Here is a 13,040-nt window from a genome sequence, read left to right as displayed (position 1 = left end):
TCTTATCTCTGTATACTGTACTTCTGCATACAGATGTTATGTTAAAGAATTACTTCATCCCCATGTGACCATCTCACCTAATAATCAAATGACCTTAAATCCCTCACTAACCTACCCCCGCTCTCACTAAACTTAATAATAATTGCTGGTATATCCAGTGCATTGGCGGCACCGTGGGACCAGAAGGTGGTGACCCCCTGGAAACAGCTTTCACTATGTTGTGTGGGTCTATTATTTCTCCACCTGCTGATCTGCCTGAGAGCAAAGAGCGAGCCCTGTTGCATTGTGGGCTGCTGGCCAGATCCCACAATACTTTTTAATGTATATAAAACTAAAACCAAACCAAAAAAAAAAAAAAAAAAAAACCTAGAATTTAGAATTAGAATTTAAAGAATCACTCTACATATACACTTATATACTAACTTTGGAAAGTCTTGTTTGCAGATATTCACAAGGAAAACCTCAAAAATAAGTTGAAGTAACAAAATTTATGAATACACTGTAGTTAGAACTCAACTTTATTGTTACAACCAATTTTTATTTACAGAATATAAATCTCTTCAAAAAGATACATTCCTTCATTTAATCAATGGTAAAAAGCCTTATTAACAGAAATAAAGCCTAAACATCACTTATATTTGAACTGAAAGACAAACAGCTTCATTAAAAGTTTATGAACACATAGTGAAAATGTATTTTTACTTAACCAGTTACATGAATGAGGCTGTTTTTAATTTTCTTCACTGCCAACCTCATTTTAACCACAGAACAAATTTTACTTAAATTAACAGTAGTAAAAATGTAAAACTTAAATTTTAAACATGAAAATATGAAACAAAACCACAGGAAGTATCTTCATTACCAAACAGATTAACAAATTCTTAGACACTCAGATATTTTCTGAGGCATATCAAAACACCTACATCAAAAGTTGCATTCATTTAAGAGGTATCAATACATTTTCAGTGCTGAGACTATTTGTAGCACTTACATTATATACAAAGCAGCATTATACTACTATGCTTCACATTTGATAAACACGAATTTAAGCTTTATGCCACAATTTCCCAATTCAACATACAGCTAACGCAATGACAGTTACTCAATTTCATTCTTTTTCTTCTGAAACTGAATAAGGAAATTATCATTTAAGCACATGGAAAAATGGCCATGTCTTTTTCCTTTTAATAACAGTATATTTTAAAACTCAAATACTTCATATTGTGGAGATTTGACCTAGCTGTACAAAGGCTCCTAAATACAGTACAGTCAAAAAGTTTCCTCTCTGCAGACTCAATTTATAGTCAATTTAGTACACATAAATACCGAAAACTACTTCAGATTATTGGACAATAAGAATTTCAGTGTGTCACCACCTGTAATTAAGTAGCAGCACACCACAACCACAGCAAGTAAACACTAATCTTCTCCACTGCCTTTTTGGGGTCTTTTCCAGTCCCCAGTGGTATTGGGTTTCAACTTATCTCTGAAGGTTCCTTTATTATGCGTTTTGAAACTTAACTAATGCATCACCTACAATTCTGTCGGCCAGTTTTTTTCTTACCATTCACTAATTAGTTTCACATACAATATGTAATGTTTTCAAATTTTTATAAACACAGGTGTTGTACTAAAATGATTAATGGCATTTGAAATACCACAAATTGGTAAGATGTAAACCAAAACAATGGGATTAAGAGTATTTTAGAAAGAAATTTTTTGATAACTAGAAAAGCTATAGGATTCACAATGAATACAGATACAATATTTTTAACCCTGCCCTTTTATTACATCAGTAGTATAGTAAGTGCATAAAGTATAGAAGAGAAAGAAAATTTCAGGAGAAAAACCTACAAAAAACTTGAAGTTTGATGCGTCAAACACAAAAGAGTTTACAGTTCCCATAAGCACTATCATAATTTTTTCCTATCCAAATAATTCAGGTCTTCATTCCATTTCAAATTGTAATCCAGAAATGAAGATTTTCAGTGTAAAAAACTGTTCGGAAAAATCTAATTCATTATATAATACATCTTATTAATTTCAGTCTTCAAGTATTCAAGTAATGCATACCCAAGTATTTTCTGTTACAGCAACACATTTACAGACTAAGCCTCAAACATGGGGAAAAATTAATTTAAAATAACTGATACACTTTTCTGTCCAACGACATCAAACCCAAGACATGACACTGGAATCACACAAGTGGTATATAGAAGTTAAAAATTTTAAAATAAGGTGGTTCAATATAACTAACAATGTCTTCTTTTCAAAACAAACTGATAACAGGTTATCTTAATACGTAACTAAATTCCCAGTAAAAGGACATTCTGGAATCTAATGGACTAAAGAAAAAGCAGAGCAAATCAATTTTGAAAAATGAAGCTGCTTTACCACATACTTAAAATTATTTTTCCTCTGTGCATAATAATTACTAGCATTTGTTTTCTGCATAAAGTAGCACAAGTTGCTGTCAACAAGTTTCCTAGCATAAAGCATCGTAACTTTGTCTATCAACTGAATGACTGATTGATTAAAAGCTTAAGTCTCTATCACTTTGGAATGTTTATTAGAAGCAATTTAAAGCAGAAAATCGAAATGACAGTATTTTCACTTATATTATGAAGACAGGAATTCGTAAAATGGTACAGAAGGCTTCTGTGTAATGTAAAAAAGAAATAACTATATAATTTTAAAAGTGGAGGGTTCTAACTTTTAATTGAGAGTGTTTGGGGGAAACTTTTTTCTTTAAATCTGGAAGCTGTAGTAACATATATTTATGAAGTTAAATATTTTTAGTTCGGCAAAAATGGAAACAGTTGTCATTATAAGATTACTTATGTCTTTTCTGTCTTTTATGATCCTATCAGGATCAACTTTAAATTTAAAGAAGTCATTTGAGATATGCTTAAGTTGAAGTAAAGACTTATTATTTGTCTTGTTTGTGTATATATGGAACTTAGATTCACATTGGGATATATAAAATTCAAGGTTTTTCTGTAGAAAAAAAATTAACAACCCTAAAAAAAGGAAATTATTAAATTACATTTTTAATTTCCTTTAGCTTGGAATCATGAGTCAAAGAATGGAGCTCTATTCATATAACAGTGTACAAATTCACTGCTTCCAGGAATCTAACCTCACAAAACCTAACGGCTAACTAAAAAATAAAGAAAAGTCTTATTAAGCATTGAGAGGCTAAATAAATAAGTACTGACATTAACCAAAGCCGACAAACCCTATTTCCAGTTCCTGTGATCTCACTGTGCAGCCACAACTGTTGGCTATTTTTAGTCTAAAACCAACAAGCTGAATCATTTCCTTACAGAAAAATTTCTACAAAAGGGAAGAGAATGCAAAACAATACACAATGCAAGATACAATTCACACTAATTTACAAATTTTTATTTACATTATTTTATATACATTCCAGGCAGACCTACTTGATGAGTTTTGTGCTCATATTGATCTCAGATGATCATGTGTACTGTATGATTTACTACCACATCTCTTTTGATTTCCAGAATATGGTGGTAGCATGGGGTTAGGAGGAAAAGAAATCACACTGGTCAGGTGAGATCATACAAGTATGAAGGGGAAAAAATGAAAAAATTTGCGGAATTTTGCTTGTTAAAGCATCCAGGCCACTATGGTCTATTGACTAACATTGAATATACATGAATGCCACTTCTTACAGCCATTTTCATATTTACAAAATGAGCTTACTACTAGTTATTAGGTAAGGCATTCAAGTTCCTTAGCTTAACATAAAAAGGCAACAGACATCTCAGCACACCACAGGACAAATTTTAGAGGGATGATTTTAGAGCACTTTGAGATTTACCCTTCTTTAGAATCCCTTAAGCGGTTGATATAAAAGAGAAGCAATTCTGAACCCTATTACTAGCCTGCACCACGATCCCAAAAACCTACACAGGAAGTAGGAGCATCGCAACACCCAAAATCTAGCCACAGTGGGGAAAATAGATCAAGTATCTTATTTTGTTCCCAAGATCCACTGCATATTCCCAGAACTAAAGTGAGAGCCTTTATTCCTGGTTACATTCACTTCCCTATGAATCTCTCCAAAAAACTTACAATAGTGTGACAGCTAGTAGCTATGCACAGTCTATCAGCAATGGCTCAGTGAATCTCTATTCAAAACAGTTTGAAGTAAGAATATGGAGCAAGGTAGAAAAATTATCTTCTCTCCTCCCACAGTTCTACAAGATATATACTGTTGCACTTTAGAAGGCAGAAAGCCAAAAAAAAAAAAAAAAAAAAAAAAAAAAAAATCAAGAGTATTACACATTCTTTATCTGTTTTATGAAAATGTTCCAACCATAGACAAAAATTCCACCAAAAACAATTTTTCAAGTTCACACTAACATTATAAAAAGCTACTAGTTGTTTAATTGGTTCCATTCACTTAATCAACTAGGCAAAGTTCTATTGATCTTACAGTAATATGGTTTCTAAAAACAAAAGTGAACATTTATAACATTGGGGAGGTAGAAACCAAATCTGGTCTAACACTGTTATAGATACAAACATATTTTAAGATTCTATTTATGTAACTAGAATTTACCATTTCAAATGGCCTGTGTTTCTATTTATTAGCTTTAAAAATCTTGAGATAATCCAAGTATTTTAAAGCATTTGTCTGAGAATATTAAGTCATTTGGAATACATCAGACTCCTCAGAAGATTTCTCAGAGGATAAATTTGTAGTTGCATATTTTGAATATGCAGATCCAGTAAGCCAACTTTGTACATGGGCACTTATGTGACCGAAGTGCAAAGCTCGTCAGACTAATTTTCTAAGTAAAGTTAACCATGACTGCCCAACTACAACAGCAGACTTCAAAACCTGAAGCCTATTTATCTATCTGAAAGATCTAACTTCTTTCCATATAATAATTACCTCCTTCTTACCACCAAACTAAATTAAAAATACAGTTAAACAAAAACAAGAGAAATAAACAAAAACCCTCCTGCCATGACTATTTCTGCTTAATTCACATTTTGTCATCTGTCAGATTTTAAGTGTACAAGATCAATGCCCTAAGTGTTCCTTATTTAATTATATAACTGCCTCAACATATAACGCTGAACTTACATGTATCAAGTAATCATTTGCTATCACTCTAAAAACATAGAACCAGACTAAAACATGAAACTAAAATGTAAGGAACGAAACATGAAACTAAAACATGACACTGAAATGCAAGGAATGACTCTGGATAGGTAAAAAATAATTAACCTAAACAATATTTTCTTATTTCCACATTTGATAAACTTTGTATGTTTGTTTTAAAAATTAGCAATACTACTGACTAATAATCAAAAACATAAAGCATCTCTAAAAGTAAAAGATAATTTTTGGTTAGAAAGAATTTGATACTGTAAAATTTTCAAAACTGAAAATAGTAACTTGATCATATTTAGCATTTGAAAACATTATTTAATACAGATTTTGGTACATTAACTCATACTTATTCCAAGATTATATGGTAAATATTTATATTTATACTGCCAGACTACATAGAGAAATGGGGATTTAATTCTAAGTTATATTACCCCAAAAAGAAATACTTTCTAACATTGAATTCAACAAGAGGTACCACCAACAGAGACAGTGAATGTATTTCACCTTCCTAAACAGATATTTTTATATGAAAATCCTAAACTATCTACATCAGTCAATGACTGGCATTTCAAGAGAAAATGATTCATTTTACTTACAATGCATCAAGATAAAAAGGTTACACTGAACAACTAGAATGTTTACTGAAATTAATATTAAAGTAAAACTGAAAACAATTTATCTGGAACATTTTCATTGCTTACACTCAACAAACATGAAACAGAGAAAAACAGTCACAGAATCCTGTTAAGTTTATAATAAATAATTCACATACAACATAGGTTAAATTATCAAATAAATGCTTAAACTGACATCTTTATACCTTTTGCAGATTTAACACATTTCTAATCCACCACATACTGAGAGCAGTAGGTATATTTCTTCACATCATTCAGTCTATTTAAAAAATAGATTGATTGTTTAGAGGCATAATTTATAAAGCAAGATAACCAAATTAAATAACAGAATTTTAACTAATATTGGCTTTTTGGGATTTCTTAAGAAAAGATTCACAGGCATTGCTCAGCTACTGGAGAATAATTAAATCTCTTCTTTACTCAGGCACTTTTAATGCAGTAACCTCAGGCTTCATTTTAAAGTACTGGTTAAAACGAACAATTGCATACCTAGTGAGAAAAAGAGAACAACAAAAAAATTAGTCAAAGCTGAAAAACTTGGTCCTCCCCTTATTTCCACTCAGTCCTCTCTAAGCTGGTTTTTTAAAGTTTAAGATTTTCAAAGGACATATTTTTAGTTTACTGCACCACCTACTGGACACTTCTCTAATCCTGTGAGCACTTAACAGCTTATAGCAATTTCTTCACAGACCAATTACTAAATGTATGCAACTTTTATAATTGATTGCAAATAACTACAATACTCCCTGTGAATTCTAAATGTTAATCCAAACAAAAGCAGAGACCAATGTAATCCATATAATAAAATTTAACTCACCCAAGGAAATCAAACTCAATAGTGGAGTATTTGGCTTGAATCAAAGCCCACAATCCCCAAAAGAAATGAGAAGCCTTAAAAGAAGGAAAGAAAAATCAAAAATTATGATAATGAATTTCTCTGTAAAACACATATGAATTGCTAATTCTATCCTCTAAATCAACTCCATGCACCACACTTTCTTGCTGTTCTTTTTATATAAAGTGTTTAAAACCTAGATCATATTGAAGTCTCCACCTGCTAGATGGCTACAGATCACTTTCATCAACACCAAAGGAGGTTATGGTAAATTACAATCACTTGAAAAATAGAGGTCAGTTCCTGTGACTTGCTTTTTTATAAAGCAAAGTTTACTATTAGCACTGATAGATGTTAGTGTTTTTAATGGTTATAATTGCTAACAGGCTTACATATTATATCAAAGGCCTTTGTTTCTTGACATAAAAATATAAACACAAAAAACCCAAATCTCACAAGCAATAAATATATTTAAATGTAAAAAATGTTCTAGAGGTGAAAAACATCTGAAAATTATCTTATTGGCTTAATTCTGCATAACAGACTACAACATAAAGTAACACAACTTATGTCAGGAAAAATATGGGCTTTGGACTTACAGGGAAATTTAGTATGTAATCAGTAACTATAAGATAATTATGTGTGCTTTACAATCTATTTTCAGTTGAACATGGTAATATTTTAAAATTTGAACAAGATTTCACTTCCCAAGAAATACTATATTCTAACTAGAAATTCTAAGTAGAAAAAGTATTAAAGACAAGGTTTTTGTTTCAGCTAAATTCATTATAGCAACAGTAACAAAGGGGCTCTAACAAAAAAGTACTCAACAGCCGTGACCTTGATATTTTTAAATACCAAGGTCAGGCAGCACAGTATATCAAAAGGAATTCTTAATTTGAATTACAAGATGTAGAGGTTCCAGTCCAGGCTCTATCTCTGAGTACCTTTGCAACCTTTAATAAGTCACAAACTTTAGTGTCAGATCTATCATTTACGAGATGGGAATATCAGCCATTCTGTATTCTACATAGGATTGTTTTAAAGACTAAAGGAAATAATATATGTAAAAACAAATTTTCAACCTAAAGATCTCTATTTAAAAAGCACACTGCACTTTGGTTTTGGCTTCCCCAAAAAATATCACTAACCATCCAGCTCTTCAGGAGGCTGGTGATCACTAGAGCCCAGGAGTTCAAGGCTGCAGTGAGGAGCACGCCACTGCACTCCAGCCTGGGCAACAGAGTGAGACCCTATCTCTTAAAAAAAAAAAAAAAAAAGAAGAAGAATATAATTTCTTATCTGATACAGGGATAGAAAAGAATAAACAATGTAGCAAAGACTAAACAAGTAAAGTCACTTGCACATGAAGCATAATAGTTAAAAAAAAAAAAAAAAAAAAGCTGGGCTCCGGTGTGTGGCTTTAAGCACCAAACACGGTGCCTTTATTTCCTCATCTGTAAAATGTAGGTCATAATAGTGCCTATACCTGGCATATAACAAATATTCAATAGGATGCTAGCTATTCTTACTATATGAAACCAGAATGATTAAAAATGATAAAGATTTTCAAAAATGGTCTTCTATCTAAAAAAGTATATCGGGTATTGAGAAATGAAGTTACGAAATTAGAGGACTCTCTTCTTTTCAAAGTCTACATCAGAGGTTCTTAAAGTGGTTGATGAACCCATGGGAGGTTTCAGAAGCTCAAAATTACTTTCATAATTACACTGATATGTTACTTGCCTTTTTGACTATGTTAACATTTGCACCAATGGTTCAAAAGCAGTGGAGGGTGAAGCTATTGTTACCTTAAGTCAAGGCAGTCGTAGCAAATCACACTAGTATAACAGTTTTATTCTTCACCATCACACAATAACAGTAAAAAGCCACTAAAGAATGTCCTTTGTAAAACCATTAAAACTATTAATTTTATTAAATCTCTACCCTGAAATACATGCTCTAGTATTCTGTGGGAGGAAATAGGCAGTACATATAAAGCATGTCTACTGCATATCCAAAGTACAATGGTTGTCTCAGGAAAAACACTTAGGTAACTGACTTTTGAGTTGAATTTGCACATTTTTAATGCAACACCATTTCTACTTGAAAAAAAAATGACTAATATACAAACTAGAGTTATCAAACTAGAGTTATCAGACTTGGGTATTTGGCAGACATTTTCCCAACTATAAAAAAGATAACTTGTCATTTCAGTGAAAATAACTGACAGTATTTGTTGCCAATGATAAAATTCAAGTTTTCACCCTAAAATTAGAACATGAGAAAAGTTGTATGTGATTCTGTGAGCTTAACAGCTTCTCAATATAGTACTGTAAGTTTTTCTGATGACACTGGTGGTGATATCAACACATGTGATCTTTAGCTATCTTATAATGAGATGTGTCAACATTTGGAAGATCTATACAACTCAATGAATCAATTATTTTCCAAATAATTAATAAGCTAAAATTACCAAATCACATACAGGTAAAAGAATCATTCAATCTGCAAGATAAACCAGTAGATCTTAATGTAATACAGTAAAAAGTTAATTGATATGTTCAGATTATTCACAGCAACTAACCTTTAAGAAACTATCACTTGTTGAGTTTTGGTCTAGTATCAAAAAAGAATATCCACAATTATCTGAAAAGGCAAAATACTCCTCTTTTCCAGCATGCATGTGTGAAACTTTTTTTCATATACTTGAAATGAAACAATCCATCACAAAAGATGTAATGCAGAAGCAGATACGGGAATCCCGCTGTATTTTATTAAACCAGACATTAAAGAAATTTGCAGAAGTGTAAAATAATGCCATTCTTCTCACTAAATTGTTTTTTGTTTTGAAAAATAGTTATTCTATTTATGGTATTTACATTAATGTAACGAGTTTATTTTAAATATATATATATATATATACTTAAATGTTTGAATTTTGACTTCTAATATGGTAAATACTGCCAATTAATTCACAAAGACAAAAGCTTGTAGAGGTCTTCAAAAAAATTTTAAGTGTGTAGAGGTCCTAAGATTGAAAACTTTGAGAACCACTAATCTAAATCGCCTTGCATATTTTACGTTGATATAAAATCACCTATAGATGGTATCCTAATCTCTTCTTCCTACTAAATTTATTCTGTAGTGGAAAAGACTGAGAAATCAAGAATCATTCTGCATTTTAAAAACATACCAACTTAGCTCTTCTCACCACTGTCAAGCAGAGATGGTAACTATATTTCTCAATTAGTTTTTATTCATATACTTAAATAAATTAAATGATTCTACACTAAAGAAGCATTATCCATAAAACCTCACTGAAATCTCATTTGTGTAGGCAACCATTTTTATAGGGGGAAAAGTGATAAATTAATATATAACAGTGGATTCTAAATGGATGAGAAGCAAAGGCAGAAAACAGCCCATTGGTCATTTGCATCCCCCCAAAATATAAGTACACCCCAAAAAATAATAAATTCTGTAACTATACTATTTCTTTTACATTTGGAGGTTATGGATATGTAAGTCTCTCTGTTAAAAGGTATTTTAATTTCTAGACTACTCACCCCTGTTGCAAAGAAATATTCAAAGCTTTATATGGTAAGTAAATAACTAAAATAAATCCCAAGTGTGCATATAATGGGGGGGAAAAAAAAAGAAAAACTCCTCAAAGTCATTATGTATACTCTGTTTGGTTTTATAATGCATATACCTACTTTCGTTTGACACCATCTCAACATTAAACAATCAATGACAAGTGAAGTCTTATAATCTTCAGAAGTCTGTATCATGGCCTGAGCACTAAACATTTACTAACCATTTGTAATATTTCAAAACACGTATACCCTGATCTTATTATTCAGACCTGCTTTTCTTTTTATCAAAGCAGTTTCATAAACTATCTGAGGAGGAAACAGCACTTAAGACACATCCATAAGGAGTAAGAGAAATCTGTAAAGGAATGCAGGGAAAGAAATCTGTAAAGGGCATTCCAGGTAGAAAGAATAAGCTTCTAAGTACACAGACATGAAACACCATGGAGTATGTCGGCACAAAATGACTCTGCTAGGGCAGATGTAGGAGGTGTGAAGTAGTGGGAAATAAGAGTTTGCAGACGCTGTCATTTGGATTTCATTTTGTAGGTCACAGGGAGCCATAAAATAGAAAAGTGACACAATCTAATTGACAAATTAAATTCTAATTACTAGAAAGGATCACTTTCTTAATAAACACGATAAATTAAAGACAGGAAAAACAACAACAACAAAAAACTGAAGGCAAAGAGACCAGCAAAGGCTAATGTTAGTAAGAGATTAAGTTCTCAATCAAAAGTCAAAAATAAAGGGAGAAGGGGATGAAATCAAGAACATTTTAGGAACCAAGAACAGAACTTGGAAGGGGTAGACCCAAATCAGAACACTAGGGAATACTACTAACATGTAAGAGGGCTGGGAGAAGAGGAGGAAAGAGGAGCCAGATTAAGAGACTGAGCAAGACAGTACAAAAAGAGAATTTGTCACACGGCTTTAAAATGATGTATTCCCCCTCCCTGCAAGAACATGGCCAGGTGAGGTGGCTCATACCTGCAATCCCAACACTCGGGAAGGCCAATGTGGGTGGATCATTTGAGGTCAGGAGTTCAAGACCAGCCTGGCTGACATGGTGAAACTCCGTCTCTACCAAAAACACAAAAATTAGCCGGGTGTACCGGCAAACGCCTATAATCCCACCTACTGAGGCCAGAGAACTGCTTGAACCCAGGCGGCAGAGGTTGCAGTGGGCCCAGATTGCGCCACTGAACTTGAGGCTGGGCGATAGAGACTCCATACCGGAAGGGAAAAAAAACCCCACAAATATGAGAACTATCAGATCCTGTATGTAAGAAAATGCAACTACTCCCACTCCCTAGGAGAATGCGAAGTCTTATCAGGCCCTATGATGGTTAATATTAGGTGTCGACTTGATTGGATTGAGGGATGCCTAGTTGGCTGGTAAAGTATTGTTTCTGGGTGTGTCTGTGAGGGTGTTGCCAGAGGAGACTGACATTTGAGTCTGTGGACTGGGAGAGGAAGACCCACCCTCAATGTGGGCTGGCATCATCCAATCAGCTGCCAGCCTGGCAAAAACAAAGCAGCAGAAGAAAGTCGGATAACTTTGCTTGCTGGGTTTTCTGGCTTCCTTCTTTTACCCCATGTTGGATGCCCTCTCCTGCTCCTCCTGCCCTTGGACATCAGAATCCAAGTTCTTCGGCATTTGGACACTGGGACTTAGGCCAGTGGTTTGCCGGGGGCTCTTGGGCCTTTGGCCACAGACTGAAGGCAGCACGGTCAGCTTTTCTGGTTTTGAGGCTTTCAAACTTGTACTGAGCCACTACTGGCTTCTTTCTTCCTCAGCATGCAGACATGTGATCATGTGAGCATGTGATTCACCTTGTGATCATGTGAGCCAATTCTCCCTAATAAACTTCCTTTCACATATACATATATCCTATTAGCTCTGTCCCTCTGGAGAACGCTAATACAAATTCCATATGTGAGTGCTTGGGGTGAACTCTTTCTCCTCTTTGGAATGTTACATTACACTTTCTCAGACCCTATGTGAGTAATTGACCTCAACTAGTGGACTTCAAAATGCATATAAACATAACAATTTGACACTCTGAACACTTAGTCTGTGACAGGCTGCACTCTGTCAGCTACTTCTCCAAAAGCAGAGTTCAGGCCTCTATAGGCCTTGGAGCTCTGAAGTCTCATCATGACAACACTAACACTACCTTCTTGCGTCCCGGAACTTCAGGTGTCTTCATGGACCTCTCCTATGTTGGTCAAGCCCAAGAAACTAATCGTAAAAAGGTACGGCTCAATCCTCTCCTGTTTTCATCCTAATTGGACTAGACTTTTAATAATTTGGAACTCACTCATTACATAGTTAATGTACCTCATCTATTGAGTATATTCCCTGTAAGATTTGTTCAGGTTGTTCTTCCTCTCTTTAAGCATTGTGAACCTAAGGGGAAAAAATTATCTTTGTATGGCAATAAAGTGTGTAATTCATGAAACTAGACTTTGATAATTTCCTTGTTTTCATCATAAATAAAACTATCACAAAATCAACGACAGAACATTTTTAAAATCAATGGTAAATACTGCCAAATGCTACTGACGGATCAAGGAAGATAAGGACTGAAAAATTTCCATTGGACTTAGCGATTATGTCATGATTGGTAAGCCTTACCTGATTTTCTTTTTATAGTAGCAAGGGAAAAGGCAGATTGCAGTGTCTGAGAAATGCATGAAGGACAAGGGAGTAAGATTGAGGGTTTCCTTTTATTTCACATTGTAATCACAATTATTGATTCCTTCAAATGCTTGAGATGTGACAGGCACAAACTCAATAAACAGTGGGAGGAAATTAAGAG

At 33.6% G+C, this 13,040-nt stretch overlaps 1 protein-coding gene across 1 annotated transcript in view; it reads right to left on the bottom strand.

The window, feature by feature from the left end:
* Nucleotides 1-500: 500 nt before the first annotated feature.
* ETNK1 (ethanolamine kinase 1) overlaps nt 501-13,040 on the bottom strand; it is a 63,744-nt gene continuing 51,204 nt past the window's right edge. Inside the window, exons 7-8 of the mRNA XM_007967905.3 lie at nt 6,602-6,675; nt 501-6,273 (exon numbers count right to left, since the gene is read on the bottom strand). Coding sequence (XP_007966096.1) covers nt 6,201-6,273; nt 6,602-6,675 — 147 coding nt within the window. The 3' untranslated portion in view covers nt 501-6,200. The remainder of the gene's footprint in view (nt 6,274-6,601; nt 6,676-13,040) is intronic.

The sequence above is a fragment of the Chlorocebus sabaeus genome, chromosome 11, assembly GCF_047675955.1.
Source record: "Chlorocebus sabaeus isolate Y175 chromosome 11, mChlSab1.0.hap1, whole genome shotgun sequence".
Taxonomy (NCBI): domain Eukaryota; kingdom Metazoa; phylum Chordata; class Mammalia; order Primates; family Cercopithecidae; genus Chlorocebus; species Chlorocebus sabaeus.
This window is presented reverse-complemented; position numbering and strand designations above follow the sequence as displayed.